This window comes from Miscanthus floridulus, unplaced genomic scaffold (assembly GCF_019320115.1).
Source record: "Miscanthus floridulus cultivar M001 unplaced genomic scaffold, ASM1932011v1 fs_576_1_2, whole genome shotgun sequence".
Lineage (NCBI taxonomy): Eukaryota > Viridiplantae > Streptophyta > Magnoliopsida > Poales > Poaceae > Miscanthus > Miscanthus floridulus.
Window position 1 is genome coordinate 17,624 of NW_027096960.1, and position 22,348 is coordinate 39,971.

Below are 22,348 nucleotides of genomic sequence, written 5' to 3' on the forward strand. Positions count from 1 at the left end.
GGCACTGTCGTCCCATCTTCTCCATTGATGGTACATTCTTGATTGGCAAATACCAGGGCACACTTCTTATAGCCATATCCTGTGACGCGAACAACAAGTTGGTTCCTTTGGCATTTGCTTTGGTTGAGAAGGAGAACAATGACAGTTGGGGATGGTTCTTGAGGCTAGTCCGGATACATGTGGTTGGGCCTGGCAGGGAGGTTGGCGTCATATCTGATAGGCATCAGGGCATACTTAATGCCATGCGAGAGCAGTTAGAGGGGTATGCACCTTTGCACCATCGTTGGTGTACTCGACACCTTGCCGAGAATCTACTCCGAAAGGACGGTGTCAAGAAAAACTTTGATCTGTTCTAGGAGGCTGCTCGACAGCTTGAGGACAAGTACTTTAGGGAAAAGTTGGAGCAGGTCAGAACCGCATCAAATGCAGAAGGTAGACATTGGCTCACAGGTTTGATGAGGGATTTGGAGAAATGGATGAGAGCTCATGACGCCAGTGGCTGGAGGTATGTGTTTCAGTGCAGCAACATGGCAGAGTCATTCAATAAGTTGCTATTGGGGATACGTGGTATGCCCATGAATGCAATTGTTCAATTCACCTTCTATAAGCTTGTTGCCTGGTTCAACGATAGACACGCCCATACATTGCAGTTGAGGAGTGATGGAGAGATATGGGCTCCGAAACCAAAGGCACACCTAGAGAAGGCAAGAGAAAGGGCTGGCACACATGAGGTTGCATGCTTTGACCACACCACAGGGACTTATCAGGTCGAGCATAGGGGCGGTACAACGTCCGACGGCGAGGTCCGAGAGTCGAGGATACATGTGGTTGTCCTCTAAGATTTCAAGTGCACTTGTGGTAAACCAAGGCAATACCACTTTGTATGTTCTTATTTGGTGGCAGCAGCTAGGCATCGCAACTATAATATCGAGAGGAGGATACCTCACGAGTTCAGTGTAAACACGCTTGTGAACACATGGAGCCCCCGCTTCGTGCCTTTTTGGGACCCTGGAGAGTGGCCTCCATATGATGGGCCAAAGTACATTGCGGATCTAGCTTACTGTTGGAACAAGCGTGGATCAAGGCAGAGGACGAGGCATAGGATGGTTATGGATCAGATACCCGGAAGAACTAGGCATGGGAGAGGAACTCCATTTGTTACTGATCCCGAGCAGTACGAGTGCGGCAACTGCGATAGACTTAGCCACAACTCATGAAGTTGCCGTTGGCAGATTAGTGAGGTAGGACTATTGGTTTATATTATTATTTTATATTTGTCTTATTCATATATTTAATTATGCATGTCTCAATTTATGCTTGTATTTGTGTCAATTACTTATACATTTATAAGTTCATCTTTCATTGTACATTGCAATTCTAATTCATTCACTTTTTTGTAGGATGGAGCAATTCCACCTGCTGGACCCGACGTACGAGGAGACCCACTGAGGACGTCTCGTTGCGCTGGGGCAGGTAATAATCTATAAGTTTTATTCGTACATGTGTTCGTGAAGTAACATGTGACTGTTTTATTCGATGCAGGACCTTCCGCACCTTCGTTCTAGGACCCACAGTGGGTTCTTGGACATTCGGTACGACGATAGGTACACTCCTTTCCTGCAAAGAGCTGGCCTGGATGTCATCTCCTTTTAGGTTCGTCGTGGGTTGCCCAAGTTCAACTCAGCGGCGATAACTGCGTTGGTAGACAGGTATTAAAGTGAATCATTGGCTCCATTCATGGCCATTTGTTCATGCGATTGACTTTTTGACAAGTAATCTTGCTTGGTCTTAAATATAGGTGGCGTCCGGAGACTCACAGCTTCCACCTACCTTTCGGGGAGATGACAGTCTCACTTCAGGACTGTCAGAAGATGCTAGGCCTAAGGATTCATGGGAACCCAGTCACCAGGTAGTGCAGGTCAGAGGGCTAGAGAGCACGAGTGGAGGCCTTCCTTGGGCGTGAGCTTGGCGAGCAAGGGGCTCGCACTTCTAGAGTTCCCATCTCATGGCTACGTATAGAGTTCGCACAGTGCCTCGAGGAGGCAGATGAGGAGACGGTTGGGTACTACTACCGAGCGTGGATCCTACACCTTTTTGCTTGCGTTCTCTTTCCCGACGCGACGGGTGACAATGCGTCCTGGATGTGGATCCACTGCCTCAGTGACTGGGACCAAGCGGGTCAGTACAGCTGGGGCTCAATAGTCTTGTGTTTTCTATACCGGCAGCTGTGCGAGGGGTGTCGTCGGTCTATGGCGAACCCGTCACTTGGTGGATGCGTGTACCTGTTACAGCTGTGGATGTGGGCTCGTTTTCCAGTTGGTCGTCTAGAGGTTCTGGCTTGTCGTGAGTGGTTCCAAGGTCAGCCTCCAAGTCGCCAGCCGATGTGGGCGTACCTTTGGGACCAGGTCAGGGTTCCGCACACGAGGATAGACCGGGCGTACATTGAGTACACAAACGAGCTAGATTCGCTGACGGCGTCTAGTGTAAGTAAATTTTATTTTCCATGCTACTTTGAAAAGGATTAGTATACCATCTAACATCTTATTTGGACATGTTGCAGGTGGAGTGGGAGCTGTATGGTGGAGAGGACGCACTTCCTTTTCAGCTGAGCAACGTCTATGGGGCCGACGACTACTTCTATAGGATGAGGTGCCCTCTAATATGCTTCTATGCTGTCGAGTACCACCTGCCAGATAGGGTTGCACGCCAATTTGGAGTGAGACAGCTTTGGCCTATGCCTCTGTTCTCGACTGGCATTGACTTACATAAGTAAGTGTTTTGATATTTCAAATGTCTCATGATGATGGTCCATTTCTTATAATATGGTGCCACGTACGTGGATTAATGTAATGATGACGTACGTGCAGGTTGGATCGTCAGAGGAACAAGAAGATTTTTGGCTAGGAGAGGCACCACCAGTCCTACATTGAGGAATGGGAGGAGATGCACGACAACCTAGACGACAACAACGAGCCGCACACGAACCACGAGTTTAGGCGGTACCAAGCTTGGTACCAGCGTTCGACACGGTGCAAGCTCAGGCTATAGTGGACCAAAACTGACTACGCCGATATTGAGTCCTCCGACGATGAAGACACGACGTACGACTAGTCCACTCATGCAGGAAGGCAGGTGGAGGCAGGACCGATCTTGGACAGAGTGATAAGCCAATCGCCTTATTTTGTTACGTTGAGTTACATAACAATACATTAGGCGTTCTTGGACCGACATTAGGAGTTATCTATTGTAGTTATTGCAACCTTTGAGCCGTATAACCCTTATAATAAGTTACATTCTTGTACAAAAGAAAACAAAACTAAATGCTATCTGTTCAGAAGTCTTATTATTGAAAACTTTGTTGCAGGGCAATACACTGAGAAGCTCAGTTGAAGAGATCGAGCGCGTTCGGCCGAGAGTCAATGATGACTACATACTTGGCTTCCTAGACGTAAGATTTAAAATATTCTTTCAAACAAATCATTATTACGTTATATTCTTTCAGTTAACATAGTTTTGTACAACAGAGGCTGTCACGTCGTCTACGCCGTGTGGCTGGTTGTTGTGGTTGCAGGACAAACACGACGCATGACATGTACGATCCTTCCGCAGGAAGAGGAGCCTTGGGTTCCTCTAGTCAAGCAGCTACAGGGGACGGGGACGAGGACGAGGACGATGACGACGATGATGACATGGACAAGAGGCACGATGAGCTTGGGCCCTCTCAGCTCCATGACGCTCCATCGACTCATCCTACACCGCCTCTAGGCACTAGGCGACACCGTCCGCGTGACCCTTACACTCCAGGCACCAGCGCTCTGGGTCACAAGGGTAGGGGCAAGAGTAGGAGATAGTGAGGGACGTGGTAGGTGTTACTATGAACTATTGTGAATTTTGTATTTACTTTTCTGTAACTATTCGAGACTGTATGGACATTGTGGACTATTTGAACTTTGCATGACATATTATGTTGGTTGTGATATTCGTTGTGGTTGCATTATGCACGTTGAATGATTAAATGTTTGGAATATATATTGATGTCTCTGTTTGTAACTGTAGATACTCCTAATACAAGACCGTATCTTGTGAATTTTTTGCGTGAACCTTTAATCATACTACACTTGTACAAAGGCACAAATGTAGTACACAGATTAACTATAAATTTATTACGTGTATAATCCAGGAATATTTGTACATATGCTGTGAAGAAGAATCTAGGATTACCAAGCAACAGTGAATGAATCTATGCTTTTCAGACAATAAACATAGACTTTTCACATACACGGACAGCATCGAATTATCACATCACTGATATAGACTTTTCAGATACACGAACAACATGCAAAGAAGCACAACTCCACTCTATCTTCACCATCCATCTTATGACTATTTGATCCAAGGGCTGAGGTGAAGAGGCACACGGATCGCTGACATGGCACATTGACAGGCCTCCATTCCTCCTCTCAACCTATAAATAACCACTCACTCCTTCTCATTCACACAAACAACAAGGAAGAAGAACACTCCTCAGCATTTGCATTCGTTGCAGTACCAATGTCTAGAGGGTCGTCCAGAGGGAGAGGAAAGGGGAAGAAAACTACCTGGGGTGGGAGGGTCCTCTTGGTCCCGATTTCTTTGAGGAAGCTCTTTATGAGAGGTTCCTAGTTGAGAGCAAAAGTGATTTCACCAAAGAGGCACCATTGAGAGGATACGATGATAGGAAAGAAGAGTGGCCAAAATGCATGCATGGTGAGGACTGCCTAGTGCAGATGTTCACCGAGGGAATAGATGGAGGTCGTTGTTTCTTCAAATGCCCGCGAGCATGGGTAATTGCTATTACTATTTATTTCTTCAATATGTTTGTCTTGTATATCACTTACACGACATACTTTTTGTAGTCTTCCTTGGCCGAAGAAAATTGTGGGTTCAGTAGGTGGGTCGATCCTTGACCTATTTATCTGCATGCGGAGTACATCTACTACCTACAAGACCATATCTTCGATCTAGAAAGGGAAGTTAGCAGCGGTTACAAGGACGACGAACAGGACGACAACAACAATGGTGCCGATTCACAGGAGGCACTCTACAATGATCCATATTGCATCTGCCCTAACCACAAGAAAAAGGGGCCTCCCCCGTCACCCCCGCCACCACCACCACCAACAATGTGAGGCTACTATGGAGAAGGTGCTACACAATTTGCTATGTGGCCACACTACTAGGATGACTTTATCTTTTTCACATGTACCCAGGTTTAATTACCTAAGGCATGTTAGGTTTAATTACCTAAGGCATGGTTTAATTACCTAAGGCATGTTAGGTTTAGTCAAAGAAAACTCTGTACCCAGGTTTGGTACATGTAGTCATATGTCATTTAATGTGTTTCGTGTGTTGATTTCTATAATGCCGTACGTCGTTAAGTGTTTTTTTGCAGCACGTGTTCAAATTTAAATACGTCCGTATCATTAAGCGGAATATTAAGACCATTGATAATGAAAACAACCATATAATGAAAAGTTCAATACTATGCCACATTACACAACATATTAATACTACAACTACGTGCCGACAATAGACATAGGGGCAAATGCACTTCCAAATCCTCAGTCTGAAACAAACTGAGTAAGCAACTCATCATTCGAGTACCAGTCCTCTACTACAACCCTGTTGCTATGGCTAGGCTCAACTGCGTTGCTCTGACCTGCCTGTCGCTTGTAGTAAGCGGCCTCCACTTCATCTGCGTCCGTTGCGGCCTGAGTGAAGAACGCGGCATCATCCTCCTCTGCCTATAAGCCCGCCTCTGCTAGAGCGATGAGCTCACTCAGTCTGCTAGTGTCATCGTCAGCCTCCTGCGCCTGAATGCCCGCCTCTACTAGAGAGATGAGCTCGCTCAGTCTGCCAATGTCGTCCTCAGCCTCCTACGCCTGTATGCCCGCCTCTGCTAGAGCAATGAGCTCACTCAGTCTGCCAGTGTCGTCCTCATCCTCATCTCCGTCATCACACAACACAATCGATGATTGAACGGTGCGACCAGCTCGTGATCTATGGCCATCTAACTTCTTCTCCTCATACCTTGCACAAGCCACCTTTGCAGCATGTTCCCCGCTGCAACCAATCCCTTCATGTATAAAATGCAATCAGTTAGCAACGCGATTATATTACATTTAAAATCAGGCAACGAAAAAAAGGTTTCAAGCACTCACTGGCACATAATGTAGCAACATGCTCATTCAAGACCTGCATCTGTACTCTTGTCTCCTCCCTTGCCTCATTCCTTGCCCTCTCCTCCTCTAACATCATCTGCCTCTCCAATCCCCATTTGTTAAGCCCAACATCGATCGGGTTATAAATACCGCGCTGTCTAGCAAACTCACGCATCTTTTCTTTGTGATGTTTAACGAATAGGTTGACGTAGTCAGGTTCATATCCCCTCTTCCGTGCAATTAGTTTCCTCTTCTTCAGTTTATCCAAGAACTTAGCTTGACCATCATAACATTCCCAACTGCATTTCCTAGTGCTCTGTTCAAAAGAAATATTATATCATATATGTCTTAGCAAAGCAAACAAAATATGATTTCATGTTTACTAGAAAAATAACGAACCTCATCATACTCAATCATATGGCCGCATTAATGGCATATTCCAAGCTCCGAAGGGACTAGGCTATAGTTGGATTTTACACCACATTCGCACATGATAGGAGGTGCTTTGTAGATTACCTGTTCTTTCTTCTTTTTCTTAACCCTCCGTGGTTCTTCCGGCCATTGGTTCTTAGGACCATACAACCACTCCTTGAAACGACACTTCACCATTGAATACACCTAAATAATGAGACATTAGTACATAAACACATATAGCTCAAGATTTTAACACATACACTTTGCACTTACTTCATGCTTGTTTGGACACACAAACTCCAACGTATTCTCAGGGTTTATCACAGCTCGATCTCTGTAATCACACATAGGAGGTTCCTCGAGTCGTCTAACTGTGGCTAGGTGCTTCTTCTTAGCCGTCATTGCTGGAGGGTTAGGGGGGGTGGAACCCACTGCTTGAAGTGCTCACGTGGATGTCTCCCTCTAAACCAATCGTCGAAAAAGAGGTACTTAGGATCAAACTTGTCTGCACCATCGACCCACTGAAAGAAAAAGCACCTCTCATGGTCCTACACAACGAGATTCCAACAAAATATTAGTACCATACTTAAACAAATAAAGAAAAAGGATAGTACAAACAATTTCTTACATTAAACCGACTACATGTGTAGAAGCAACACGCGGCTGTGTCCAGATGTTTCGATTGAAAAACATGGGCCGGGAAACCACAGTCACAGTTAGGGACAGGAAGGTCAGGAGGGACGGGGGCATCTTTGCTAGACGCGTTGGGGTATAATTCTCGAGGACGACCCCGTTTTCGCCAAAACTCCTCCCGAAACATTTCTTGCATCTAACAAAACGGATGTAATTTAACAAACATAAATAAAAACATCACAAAAAATATCAATGAGAACCATAACTACAATACAACCAATTTTGTTCTAAGAACCAAAAGCAGTTAACATTATACCCTAAACCTAGGGTTTCTCATTTCATCCACAACAATGAACCCATAACATAACTACATGCGGCTTGGTTTGCTAGCTTTTTTCACGCCTTGGAATCAACCTACGGTTGTATAATACATATATTGAGGGATACAATGAAACCCTAAGTGATGATGATTCTTAGGTTCAAAAATCCGACTAATATGTACCGAATCGATGCGAAAAAAACAAGGAGGTGAGCGAGTATACCTTGCTCTCGAAGATCTACGAATCAAATTAAGGTTTTCAAGGTCCAATATGTCGATTCGTGAGGTAGGGTGAAGTGGGGAGAGAAAAACCCGAGAGGGAGGAGAAAGAAGAGGAAGAAGGGTGGGCTAAGTTAAATGCAGGTGGCTCGGCGCCATTCACTCTGGCGCCGAGTCCCCTGGCAGGCCATTTCCCCGTGCCCAGGAGCTCGGCGCCAGTGACCGTGGCGCCGAGCTCAGCGCCAGTGACCGTGGCGCCGAGCTCGGCGCCAGTCACTCTGGCGCCGAGCCAAGGGTTCATTTCTGAAATTCTTTCCGCCAGGGGTCTATTTGTGAGAAACTTTCGAAAAAGGGCCAAATAGTAAAAAATTCGGCCACAGTTGCAACTTTTTTTTTTTACCCAATAAACATCTCTAGTCCCGGTTAGAGGAACCGGGACTAAAAATCAAGACCTTTAGTTTCGATTTCGTAGTCCCGGTTCCAAAACCGGGATTACATGCAACTTTTTTTTACCCAATAAACACCTCTAGTCCCGGTTGGAGGAACCGGGACTAAAAATCAAGACCTTTAATCCCGATTTCGTAGTCCTGGTTCCAAAACCGGGATTACAGGGGGTTGAGAACCGGGACTACAACTCGTTTTTCTACTAATGTGCGTTGGCTTTAGTACTAACACATGTCATCATCTTCTTAGGTGGTGTTTGGATAGTAAAAAGAGAAAGGTGAGATGGGAAATATAGCGGGAGGATGATGTCTTATCCCTTGTTTGGATTTGAGGAAAAAAAAGAGTTTAGCATAGGGCAGCCATTGCGTTTGCGTCGGTGGGAAAAGAGCCTTTCTTATCCTTATATATGCTAAACCCATTTCTTCTCCCACTCCTCAAATCCAAACAAGAGATAAGACCTCCTCCTCCCGCTATTTCCTGTTCCCACCATCCAAACACCACCTTACGGTTTATGTTTGGGCCTTAGGGCAATCTCCGGGGCATGTTAGCATATCACTTAGCAATAACGAGTCTATAGCTCTGGCAATTAGTACTAGGTCACCACACTACGTTTCACTCTTTTTCTTTAATTTAGACCCACAGTTCCTGCAGCCCAACATGGCACACAGAGAAAACAGATGGAAAATAGCTTTGCTTATGTCAGCATATATAATAAATGACTCAAAACTTAAAAAGTCACAGTTAACAAACCAAGTATCCAAATTAAATTTTGATTCCACTACCACTTTTTTAACAAATAAGCCTTCAAAACAAGATCCGACTTAGTTATATGTAAAAAACATTTTTTAGGAATATTTTTCTTATGAGGATAGAATATCTTCCTTTCAGAAGCAAGATGATGTTCTGAGTTTAGGAAAAAAATGTTTTCCCTTCACAAGAAAAAAATGTCCTATCTTCAAGAGACTAATATTCTAGATTTAGGAGAACTAAACTTTATATTTGGGTGAATCATGATCGGTAATATTCATGTCAAGTAATAATAGGTAAGGAACATATCATAGATACTATGCAAACAGACAAATATATCGTGTACATCCCATGAATACCATGTGAATAATCCAAAATACATCATAAAATATCTCAGGGAAGTTTTTACGCACAGTTGAAAAATATCGTGGAACGTCCTATAGGTGTTACGTGAGCAACCCGAAGTACATCATGAACATCTCCTGAGTATATAGGAGTGTTGCAAAATTCACAATGTAAAGAACATGAATATAGGAAAAAATACGCAATGTATGAACATTTGAAACATCCTGGGACATATATGGATACTAAATGAACAACCAAAAATACATAATGCATGGTGAAAATTTGAATGTTTTCATAAAATATTGGTCGATGGATGTATATATGCCAATATATGTTTTTTGTTTTAGTCTGGAATGAAGTTTTCCTTAGAGGCTTCCGAAATCCTTCTATGAAATGGTAGAAAATGAAGGGTCGTTATCTGAACACGTAAATAACATGTACATGTATTATAATCACATTATCCACAAATAATAATACTAACAACTAAAACAAAACAGTAGGGTAAATTCTGTAATTACTTTGGCATATACTAGTAACCTAATTTATTCTGCATCCATTATCTGAAAAACAAGTCTGAAAAGATTATATTGAAATTGTAGTGTTTGTTGTAACGAAATATTCCTCTCTACTCTAGTCTCTACCAATGAAAACCCATATACACGCACCCAAGCTGAACTGAAGCCGGCCACGCCTAAACCGGAGGAAGCAGGCCAGCCGCCGTCCATCGTCGTCGAGTCGGTGCCCGACCGGCAGAGCGGGCACGTCGAGTGCGCGTCCAGCCAGGGGTCGATGCACTCGACGTGGTACAAATGCAGGCACACCGGTAGCAGCCGCACCGTTTCCCCGACCTGGAATGCGCCGAGGCACACCGAGCACGTCGCCGCTGCCTCTTCACTGCCGGCGCTCATCACGTTGTGCCTCACCGATCGGTTGTAAGCGAAGGACGGGAGGCCCGACGTCGGGCTGGCGCGCCGTGGCCCGCCTTCAGGTGCGGCGCGGCGCTGCTGCTGCTCGCTGTGGCGCGACTGATCTGACACCGTTGGCTGAGGTCGTAAGGTGAGAGCTGCAGACGCCGTGGCAGCATCGGTGGCCGCATTGGCGCGGCTCTGGTGATGCCCTCGGACGAGGCTGCATATGCAGCAGACTGAGGAGAGCAATAACAGCAGGATCCCAACGGCGATGCTGACACCTGCAACGGACGCCATGTTGGAGCCGTGGAGGCGGTCGGCGACTGGGCGTGGAGGAGGTGGAGGAAAGACGAGGCCTGTGGCCACGGCGGCCAGTAAATGGACATGATAGATGCAACTTCAAAGTTCAAGCAATCTGATAATTATTTGGTGGCCGGCTGGACACTACGAGCTCAAGTTTTGAGGAAACTGTTTGTAGCTAGTAGGACAGAGCATCCCGGATTGTAAAATGGTCAATTTCTGAATCATTACCAAATGCGCGTCTAAGAGAGGAAGACGACGGATTATTGGAGTCGTTTCGTTTGTTCATTGTGTGAAACCAACTTGCCGGCGACGGCATGCTAACGTTGTCGGGTCCTTTGTCTCTTAAACGTGAAGTTGTGATTCAGATTATCATGTATGTAGAGGGGAAAAAAAAGAGAGAAAAAAAAGGCTTCATCTTTGGTGATGTGCAGGTACAGGAATGATAGCATACTGCGGCTTGCGCGCGGCTGCTACGTGTGTGCGTGTTACTAGAATGATTTCTCAACTCGTTGTCAGCATGAGTTTTTCGAGCTAAGGGTAAGAAGGTGAGAAGTTGATTCTCCTACACACAAACAGAGACATCACAACCTCATCACCAGTGGATATGCGCATAAGCACCATGGTAGCTGAGCATGGCACCAAGCCATATCTCCCCTGCTCGTCGGCGTTTCGGTAATGCCCAGCAACATGAAGGAGGCTGACATCATTGTCGTCGTCCAAATGTCAGCGACGAACTGAAGTAACTTGCCAGCCCTAAAGAGCTGAGCACTCAGGCATGATAGAGGAACCTCGCACCGTGGAATCCATAGCCGCCGTCCTGAAGACATGCGTGCAGATCAGGCCGCCACCGCCCAGAAAACGGGTGAGCGGCCGCCACCGTCCTGAAAACAGTATAGATCTAAGTGCATAAAAAACTAAGTATCTAGAAATGTCAAAATGCGTTATAATTTGGAACGGAGGGAGTCAAAATCAAAACAAAAATGTAGGCTAAATATAGTTTGATCTGCATCCATTATCTGAAAAACAAGTCTGAAAAGATTATATTGAAATTGTAGTGTTTGTTGTAACGAAATATTCCTCTCTACTCTCTACCGATAAAAAACCATATACACGCACCCAAGCTGAACTGAAGCCGACCACGCCTAAACCGGTGGAAGCAGGCCGCCGTCCATCGTCGTCGAGTCGGTGCCCGACCGGCAGAGCGGGCACGTCGAGTGCGCGTCCAGCCAGGGGTCGATGCACTCGACCTGGTACGGCCCCGTTCGGATGGTATGGTTCTGAAGGAATTTGGATAGTTTGGAGGAATTATGTAAGAATTTGTGAGAGAAAAACACTATTCTGGATAAAAAAAAAGCGAATCGAGCCGGATTTAAGGGCACGCGAACGGACCGTAGCAGCCGCACCGTTTCCCCGACCTGGAATGCGCCGAGGCACACCGAACACGTCGCCGCCGCTCGTCACGTTGTGCCTCACCGATCGGTTGTAAGCGAATGACGGGAGGCCCGACGTCGGGCTGGCGCGCCGTGGCTCGCCTTCAGGTGCGGGTGCGGGTGCGGGTGCGGCGCGGCGCTGCTGCTGCCGTTGGCTGAGGTCGTAAGGTGAGAGCTGCAGACGGCGTGGCAGCATCGGTGGCCGCATTGGAGCGGCTCTGGCGATGCCCTCGGACGAGGCTGCATATGCAGGAGATGAATAACAGCAGGAGCCCAACGGCGATGCTGACACCTGCGATGGCCCCGCCCCTGCCTGCTGGCTTGGAAGAGTTAGGAGTAGGCGTCGACGACGGCGGTGGACGGCATGGTGGAGGCGGTGGGTGTAGTGGAGGTGGAGGAAAGACGAGGCCTGGCCACGGCGGCAAGTTAATGGACATGATAATGCAACTTCAGAGTTCAAACAATCTGATTATTACTAGCTATTATTTGGTGCACGGCTGTACACTACGAGCTCAAGTTTTGAGGAAACTCTTTGTATAGCTATGGTCAATTTCTGAATCATTGCCAAATGTATACATGGCCAAACCGGCCGCCCAGGCACGGCGAGGCACTGCACGGTGAGGCACGGCACGACGGGGCACGGTGCCGTGCCACCATGCCGGCATCCCGGCCCAGGCACGGTCCAATGGCGACTCAGCCGTGCCGTGCCGTGCCGATGGGCACGACGGCCCGCCGGGGCCATGCCAGCCCGTCGCCATGGCCTCCGTCGAGCCGCACTCATGTCGGACGCGCCACCGTCGCAGACGTGTCTTCACTGCGTGAGCTCGCCCCTACCACGTGCCGCAGCTGAGCCGCTGCGCCCTGGTAGAGCGCTGGCGCCGCGAAGACGCACCCCTGGCCGCGCCACCGCACAGAGGTTGCCACGCGCCGAGGTCGCCGCGCCGTCGAGCAGACGGGAAGGACGGGAGCACGGACGGAGGAGCCGCCATGGGGAGACGCAGTGGGGAGCTCAGGAGGACCGGAGGAGGAGCTGAGCGGGACTGTAGGGACGGGAGGAGTCGGACATGGGGAGGAGGGCGCGACTGCGCGTGGACGACGAGAGAGATCGAGAGATGACGGCTACTGGGAGGAATCATTGGGGGAGCTAGGGTTTGGTGCTATATACTCTTATCCAACGGCTATGGAATCCTCTGAAAGCATCCCATGGCTAGAATTGATCAGGTCGCGTCGTGCCGACCCATTATCCATGCCGTGCCTGGGCCGACACTATGGCTAACATGGCGGCCCAGGCACGGCACTACGACCGGGCCGTGCCAGGCACAGGTACGATGGAAGTCGGACCGAGCCATGCTTGGGCCATGCTTATTAGTGTCGTGCCTGGGCCGGCCCATCCGGGGCTATATGGCCAAGTATAGCCAAATGCGCGTCTAGGAGAGGAAGACGACAGCGTCGTTTCCTTTGTTTATTGCGTGAAAGCAACCTGCCGGCGACGGCATGCTAACGTTGTCGGGGTCCTTTGTCTTAACGTGAAGTTGTGATTATTCAAATTATCATGTAGTGGAGAAAAAGAAAAGGCTTCATCTTGGGGTGCACTCTCGTATAGAAATGATTATAGACCGCTAAATGGGTCGGACCCATTGGGCGGCCCTAGACACTAGCGGATCATGTTTGGGCTCTCAAACTAGCGTGTATTGTTGGCACGATCACGTCATGATTATAAAAAAAGGGCAGACCCTGCGACACAACCGTCTAATTTATTCAAGCTCAAGCACAGTTGCCTCCGCTTAACATGTTGGCAGATACACACTTGCACTTATATAAACCCGGTAGTCCGCCGAGTGTTACGAACGACCTCGGTAAATCAACATCACAACCAAGATCGCACGATTAAGCAAATACATATCACATATACGGAGTTGCAGCGGAATAATATTACAATTGAGTTCACAGATAATAATATGTTGCCAAGTTTACAAATACGATGGCTAAAACAACATAGCTTTAAAATGATTACAATAACATAAGTTTCAAATACACTGCTAGCGTAAGTAACATCCTCCAACAATAGCATATAAATGAGAAATAAATATAGAGTCACCGAACCCACCGGCGGTTAACCACCATCTTCAGCAGGCCGTGAACTTCACCAGTAACATGGTCGGATAAACCCTGAGTACTCGAATGTACTCAGCTAGACTTACCCGATAGGAGAGAAATAAAAAGACTCTCAAGGGTATGCAAGGCTTATTTAGTGGAGCTGGTTGGATATCATAACTTTACCAAAAGAGCATTATTATCATGAGTCCTTACTTTTAATATTTTAGTCAATATTTTAGCATCAAGTTTAGTGAAGCTTAGTATGGCTAACTTTGCACCTATTCTAGAGCAATCACTTGATTAATAAGCATCACAATAGTAACCATATCCGATTATCATATAATCATCATAACCATTATGTTCCATCCAGTGTTACTATGATGAGGGGGCTCAGTCAAGTTTCTCACTATCCAAGAGAAACGACGATTCGAATCGATTGCAACCAGCTGGGCAGTATTCCTAACACAAACCCAGACATACATGCGCCAATGTAGTCTTAGATAATCTTTGGTATAACTCAGGTACACATGTCGCGAGTTCGATCAGCGCCGCACAATCAGGGACAACCAGCTGCCAGGACGGTCAGGCCCAGCCTGCCCTTGGGCTCGCGTCTGGCTCCCCGCACATCCTTACTTCCTCCAGTGTAAGCCCTCTTACAGAACATGGTCCGACTTGAGTTGAGCTATTCGGCTTTGCGGTCGGAACGAGTTATCCAGCCAGCTAAGTGAGAGGCTGCGTTCAAAATGACATGAGGGCCCACAATGATGCGGTCCTTAACCGACACAGACAAGATAAAATATGCACACAAGACCTCCATGTCCTGCTGCCTCTCAATCAACAGATCCTGTCCGGTCTCTATTTATTCACCATCACATGGTTATTTTCCACGATAGCAAATACAGCCAACCGTGACCAGATATCCAACTATATTGCAGGTGACAGAAAATCACTCACTTCTATCGGTCTAAGCATGGCTAAACATAGAACGTCCTACTCATACTAGTAAGTGTTCTGGTATTTATATACAGTGGACAAGGTAGGAATTATGCACCAACGGTTTCATTCAACTCCTATCACCTAATACAGCATACAAAAGTTATACTTATGTGCATTTGTAAAAAGAGAGTGTAGAAGACTTAGAATGCCCCGGGGCTTTCCTAGGATCTGTCACAAAGTTAGTTTAGTTAGCTTGCACCGTCTTGGTGGCATCTCCACTCTAGGCATGCACTCCAGGGGTCCTTCCATCTTGTGGATAGGTCCACCAAACACCATCTTCGGGTTTGGCTCCAACATCACATCCTTCGGTTCCCCGCGTGGTTCATCTAGGGTACCTAAATGAGATGTAAGATGCAAGTGCATGAATGCGAAGAATGGTAACATGAGATGCATCACATACAATCATTTTAAGATAAGCACAAGGTTACCCACATGACATGAGCACCTAGAGAGCATGTTATTTACATCAAGTCTAACATAGGATAGCAAGCATATCAAGCATGGCATGCTAGTCAACTTAAGTTCAGTTACACCAAGCATTTATCAATCAAGAATTAACTAACATGTTTAGCCAAACAAGAGTAAGCTAATGCAATCAACTTAGTACATGCACAGAATATGGACAACAGCACATAAGTCACTTATTTCAACCATAACTAGAGTTATAGACATCAAACAAAGGTAATCCTAAACTTTTTGAAAATCTTAGGAAATTGTCTACGACTTTCTTATTTACACTTAAAGCTGATTCAAAGGTTAACAAGGTTAAAAATACTAACAAGCAGATCTACACAAACTAGGACAGAAAACTGACATGAACTTCAAAAATGCATAACTAGAGTTCTAATCATCCAACAAACATGATCATTAACTTTATCGAAATATTATTAAGTTGTTTATAACTTTCTTATTATCATATTAAGATGATTCTACAGCTAACAAGGTTAAACAACCCAATGAAGACATCTCTATCCAGATTTGGACAGAACCTGCCATTCCACTTTGAATAGCTATAACCGGAGTTCTAGACCTGCAAAAGTGGTGCTATTAGACATTTTGGAAGGATTCACAAAAGAAATACAACTCTTATATTATCATCAATACATGATTCCATGTTTAAATAAGCCAAACAATACAATCATTCAGATTTGTTCAGAGCACATGCAAAAGTTGACAACAAACTTGTAAAATCTATAACTCATAAACCATTAGGCCTAAAATCATGAAATTTTAGAACAAATAATATAAGGAAATTATCTACAACTTTTGTATTCACCACATTTACAGAAAATATCATTTGTATCCCGAAATTATCACCACAACAGAGACTGCTCTAGCAGACATTTTCAGCACATAAGCAAAGTGGTTCATCACTTGATTCTACTAATAAATTATATATGTGTGACTAATTACATGGATCATAAACTATTATTAACATAGAAAACTAACATTAGTCATAGCTACATAAAAAACACATTAACACTTCTCTAACATGAATGCCACATAGCAATGTTCATCTTTCAAACAATTCACTGGACCTTCGTTTACCAGGTAATAAACATGAGCAACATGCAAATAAGAGCAGCCTGCCCTCTAGATGATTTAGGGGCTGGTTTCATCAACACCCAAACATGTACTAGCATACACATATCACACATTCACACAAGAGCTAAAGCAAGGACTAGAAGTATGCATAAGCAACATACTCACTAGTTATTATATTAATAAGAGAGCAAGCACATAAGACATTAAACTAGCTTTAAACCATTATTTATCATAGCTCAGCAACATTCCACTTCGTGTAAGCAAGGGAGCATCATATGACTTAACTACAAGCATCTACTAGCAACTTTCAATTTCCTATTTATATAATGCAATCTATATATATTATTTTAGGTGATATTTAAAACATGGAGTTGGGAGCTAGAATTTTTACAGGTGATATCAAAATATGGTTACTATAGAAATATTACATGCTCAGGTTTTATAGATTAATTATTACAAAAAAAAACAAATTGCTATTTCAAGAAAACATGTGTGAGAAAGATAAATCTAAAACACACTATTTTTTGCAAACACATGGCCATATTATATGTTATTATGGTAGCACAACATCATACAGAGGTAGAGGAACAACATTTTCTATTTTTACACCTTCATAAAAATTATAACTTATTTAAAACCATTTATCAAGCACTAAACAAGTTAAATCAATAACTCAGTCACACATGCACCAATAAACCTAAACGTTTTACTACAACACAAATATGACATCAGTAGCCTACCATAAAAAATTCACCTCATTTGGAGCACCACAACTATAGATATAAATTTATTCCTAGAAGATCCTAATTTGCAAAGATAAATATGTGCAGTAAAAACTTTCTACTAAAACATATAATATTATGACTCTACTGCATAGATCTATTCTCAAGGATTCTAAAACATCCTCATTTTTTATTTTATGAGTTTTCTACGATTTACTATGATTTTCCAAAATTTCAGCCGAATTATAAAAAAAGAAAAAAAAGGAAAACCCAATAAGACAAACACTTTGCGCTAAGGCCCCTGCCGTTTTCCCTAATCAACCTACAGTACGTCAGAAACTATGCAACATTATTCATATGAGTCATGGATTTGCATTGGGAACCCTAGAAAAGCTTTTATTCACGCGCGAACTCCTTCCTTCCATTGGGAAGAGCACGACAGGGGAGGGGCAGCGCAAGCACCAACGTGCCCTCCTGCACCCATGGGTGGCCGCATAGTGGAGAGAGGCGGCCGGTAGCATCCTGGCCATGGTAGCCGAGAGCGGCAGCGAGAGCTGCTCCGGCGGCATGGCTAGCCCACGGTGGAGGAAGGCGCGACGCGCGCTAGAGGGGATAGGAGAAGGCAGTGGATGTGGGTCTGCTCTTGGTTGGACACAAGGTGGTGTGGAGGCGAGGGAGACGCGGGCGGCTTGGAGCTCTGCTCCGGTGTCCATGGCCTCCGCGCACTCCGGCGCTGAGCAAAGCAAGGGAGAGGGCCAAAGAGGGCGAGCGAGAGCGCTAGGAGGAGAGAGTGAGGGCATGGAGGCGTGGAGGAGCTCGGCATCTGCTTTGGAGGAGCAGGGGCGCATGGCAGCAATGGTGGGGCGTGCTCCCCTGCATGACGGACGCGTCGGCATTTCGTCGAGCATGTGGAGGGTGACGGTGTGGGCAAGGTGGGCACCGATTTTGGACTAGCTACGGGCCAATTTGGCGAACGAGCCTTGAAGCAAAGTTGCTGATCTCGGGCTGCTCTACAACGTCTATTAAGTGATGAAGGACATTAAAGCTATAGATCAGTGGGTAATTAAGTTCCAAGACGGCAGTATCAGAGGGTTAACAAGCTTCAGCTTGGGCTCCAATTCCCTAGTCAAGACTTGGTCAAACTTAATCCAACTTCATCCCAGGCCTTCTCCATGGAATTATCTCAATTTTTTTTGGATCAACTCAAGTTACTTAACGAAAACACGAGAATGTGATGTGTCAATCGTCATGTCCTTGTCGGTCAAAACTCCCAGACTTAGAATTATTTAGAGACTGGAAAACAATAGCTAATTCGATCTTTGATCCTGTATTTCACTTGCTTCCAAGTTGATTTGGCTCTTCATCCAAAAACAAAGTTTGCTATGCATAACTTAAACTTCAACTTTTGTTAAAGGTCAAACTTCATATCTAGTCCGTAAATTATAGTTTCATCTTGGTCAAAGTAGCATCACGATAAACCCTAAATTAGAGTTTTGGACCGATTAAGGCATTTTCTTGACATTTGCTCAACATGAATCTTTCAAGACTTTTGTTGTAGAGTTCAATTAAAGTCATTTGGGAAATGTATCAAGGTTTGATCGACATCCCATATTCCCATTCACCTGATGAAGCAATTCTAGAAAGGTTATAACTTATCATTTCATGTGACTTCTTGGCTCCAAACTTCATGAAACTTTTCCAATAGTCAATGTAGATGGAAATAGATGTGAGGCACATGAAAAGGGGCACCTTCAACATTACTCAAGCCTACATTTGAAAAGAGTCAACATGTAAGCAAGGTGTATTGTCCAAGTTCAAGTTGTGGCTCATTTTCATAGATTTAACCTCAGCACTTCCATCAGCCCTTTCAAGATTATGAACTAGAGATCATGATCATTGCTTGACATATCCTACTTAAGTCCAAATTCGCTGCTTAACTTGTGACTAACATCCGGGGTGTCACAGACCTAGTGCCAGAGGCCCCCACATGAGTGGGGTCTAGGCACGTCATGATTATGGCTAGACGTTTTGCCGGTCTGATCATTTCCTACCATTGGATGGCCTCAGATTATACTAAAATCATTATTAGAAGATATACATATGAAGGAATATATAAACAAAAATCTCTTAAACTCTAGCTCTCAGTCAATCCCTCCCTACTCCCATCGGCCATTACCTTTCATCCTCGCATCTTCCTGTTGATCCCTCCCTACTCCTGACCGGTCGTTGGCCCCCTATGGACCACCTTGCAACTCCTCCCTACTCTCGTTAGTCATCCAGTGGCCCCTTCTCATGGGCGCGTAGACCCGTCTTGCCCACCTCGTGTAGCCCCTTAGCTCCTCACAAAGGTAACAATGCAATGCACAACGGTGGTGTGGGGAGCATAGCAGATTCCTACTTTTTAGAGTTCTCAAACATGGGTCCAATATACTCATGGGTCATAGCAAGCATACTAATTAGGGTTATGGGCTTGTCCTACAATTTGCGCAGGTTGCTACTTTTAGAATTGTTAAATATTGGTCTGGTATGCATTGTGATTATTGGGTTGCATTAGCCATACTAATTAGGTCATTATTAGCACTGGAATTTATTCTCCGTCAGTGCAAGTGATGCGATTATAGTTTGCACCAAGTTTATAGGTTTTAACATTATATTTTCCAACTCATTGTTTCAGTACTTCATCTATACCATCCTTTTTGGTAGTTATGTATATTTTTGAGTTTGGCATCAATTAGATTTTTGTATTTTTCACATACTGAAATAGGTAGTCATTAGTATTTTCTAGTATTTTTTAGAAACTCATTCAATATTTGTTGGTATTTTCTAGTTGTTGGATAGATTTGTTAGTATTTATTTATGTTTGTTCGTATTTTCTAATATTTGTTGGTTCAGGTCACACATATGTACATGTAAAACCATCTCATATAGAAGCTGCTGAATAAGGACACCCGTAAATACAATAGATAGTAGAGTGGAGTATATTGAATGGATTGATACATGGCAAATGTTTGAGAGGAGTTATTATAGTTCCAACTGAACCAATTACACAATGCCCATTTTCGCCCCCCCCCCCCATTTTCTTCTTCAGGGCTAATTTGGAAACTCAAATACTCTTGGGATCCCTGACTTTTTCCAGGGTGGGAAATCCATGGGGAAATAATTTGATTAACCATTTAGTTTTTCATGGAGGGTTTTCCATCCCTAGGTGTGCCTCCCCCTTGCTTCCAAATTAGCCCTGAGAGAGTTTTTCTCCCCTTTCTGGTCAAGAAAGCCACATCCAAGATTTTCACCTGTTTTTTCTTTTGAGGATTCTAGAGGGACCGAGGCCCCTACAACAAATATATTAAATATAGACAAAAAGGTTGAAACTTACAACAGGTTCAAGAAACAAAGAAGGAAACAAAAAAATGAAAAGAAGGCAACATTCTATGTCAGATCTTGTGTCCATAAGTCAACGACGGGGAGAGGATTGGTTTTACTCTAAAAGAGAGTAGCATCACTTCTTTAAAGAATAGGATTTTGCAGTCTTGTGTATCTAGTTGCACACCCTGAAGATCAATTTGTTTCTTGATGTCCAAATTACCTAGCACATAAGTAGTACAACCGTCAAGAAGAATTGTGATTGAAGTTGATTCTTCAACAAAGAAGTAGCTTCAGGAAAACTTCAATTTAGGGGCACATCAAGGTTATGATCTTCCAACACATCTTTGCAAAGAGGCGGTTGAGAAAGAGATGTTGTGTGGTTTCTTCTACTTCTAGATTGCAGAGCTCATAGCTATAGGATCCGAGATTCATGTTTTTCCTTCTTGGGATGTTTTTGGAGCTTAGTTGGTCTTGATCAATAACCAAAAGAACACTTTGTGCTTTGGTTTTGAAGTAGCTTTTCCAAAGCCATTTGAAAGTAGGATCCACATGTGAATGACCAACTAGATCTTTGTAAGCTTCTGATGAGGAAAAGGTATTAGAGCCCTAATTGTGTCCCCAGGTGTCATCATCATCTACCAAGAGGATTGCATTCATGGTTTGTTCAATGGTTTGAATTTGTGAGAGCTTGAGAAAGTGGTAATTGTAACAACTATGGAAAAACATTCTAGCTGAGAACTCTATCCACTAAAATGAGCTTATTTTTTTTGCATAAGAAAAAAGTTCTGGTGAGTTCAGTGCAATAATCTCATTATCTAGTTATCCAACTAGAAACAACTCATCCTATTTCTTACTTGGATAGCTGACATTTATTTGAAGTTAGGTAGGATTTTTAGAAGAGTAAAGTGCACCTGCGGTCCCTAAACTTGTACTGGTGCGTCATTCCAGTCCCTAAAGTTCCAAAACGGTCGTTTAGATCCTCAAACTTTGTTTGGGTGTCAAAATAGTCCAAACAGGTCTAGATCTAGAATCAGATGCTAACGTGGCACACTGACAAGTGGGGTCCACCTTCCATATCCATCTTCCTCCTCCCTCCTCTCTCTCTCTCCATTGATCGGGCACTGGGAGTGACGGCGACTAGCACTAGCAGCACTCGGTGGTGATGCGCCACCCGTGGGGCCTCCTTGCGGGGTTCAAGAACAAGACAAAGCCGCCCATCATCATCACGTGGGCAGCACCAGTGCTGCACGCCCACATCCTCGAGGTCACCGCCGGCTATGACATGGTCAACAACGTTGCTGGCTACACGCGGCGCTGCCAGGTGGGTGTGTGCGTGCTCAGCGGCACCAGCAGCAAGGCCAACGTGTGCATCTGTCAGCCCGGTGCCGGTTCGAGTGCCGTTGTGACCCTAGCCAGGTAGTTCAAGATCATCTCCCCCCATCCTACCTTGGCTCACCATCTACCTCTCCGACAGGCATGGCTAGGTGGTGTGTGACACGGTTGCCGGCCCGCTCCTTGCCACCGGACCCATCGTGATCATTTCTACTTGCTTTGGCAATGCAGCCTACGAGCGCCTCCCACTTGACGACGATGAGCCACCACCATAGTAGCACCCGCCTCTTCCTCCTTTATAGGGCATGATCGGAGCCACCGGGTGCAGTGA

The 22,348-nt window shown here is 44.9% G+C and overlaps 1 protein-coding gene across 1 annotated transcript; it reads right to left on the minus strand.

Annotated features, from left to right (window-relative positions):
* Positions 1 to 9,863: 9,863 nt before the first annotated feature.
* On the minus strand, positions 9,864 to 10,526 carry LOC136532312 (E3 ubiquitin-protein ligase ATL4-like). The gene is made up of 2 exons (XM_066524919.1): positions 9,987 to 10,526; positions 9,864 to 9,881 (listed from the first exon to the last, which is right to left on the minus strand). Exons 1-2 carry the CDS (start codon positions 10,524 to 10,526, stop codon positions 9,864 to 9,866), a joined length of 558 nt encoding a protein of 185 aa, XP_066381016.1.
* Between the last annotated feature and the right edge of the window lie 11,822 nt (positions 10,527 to 22,348).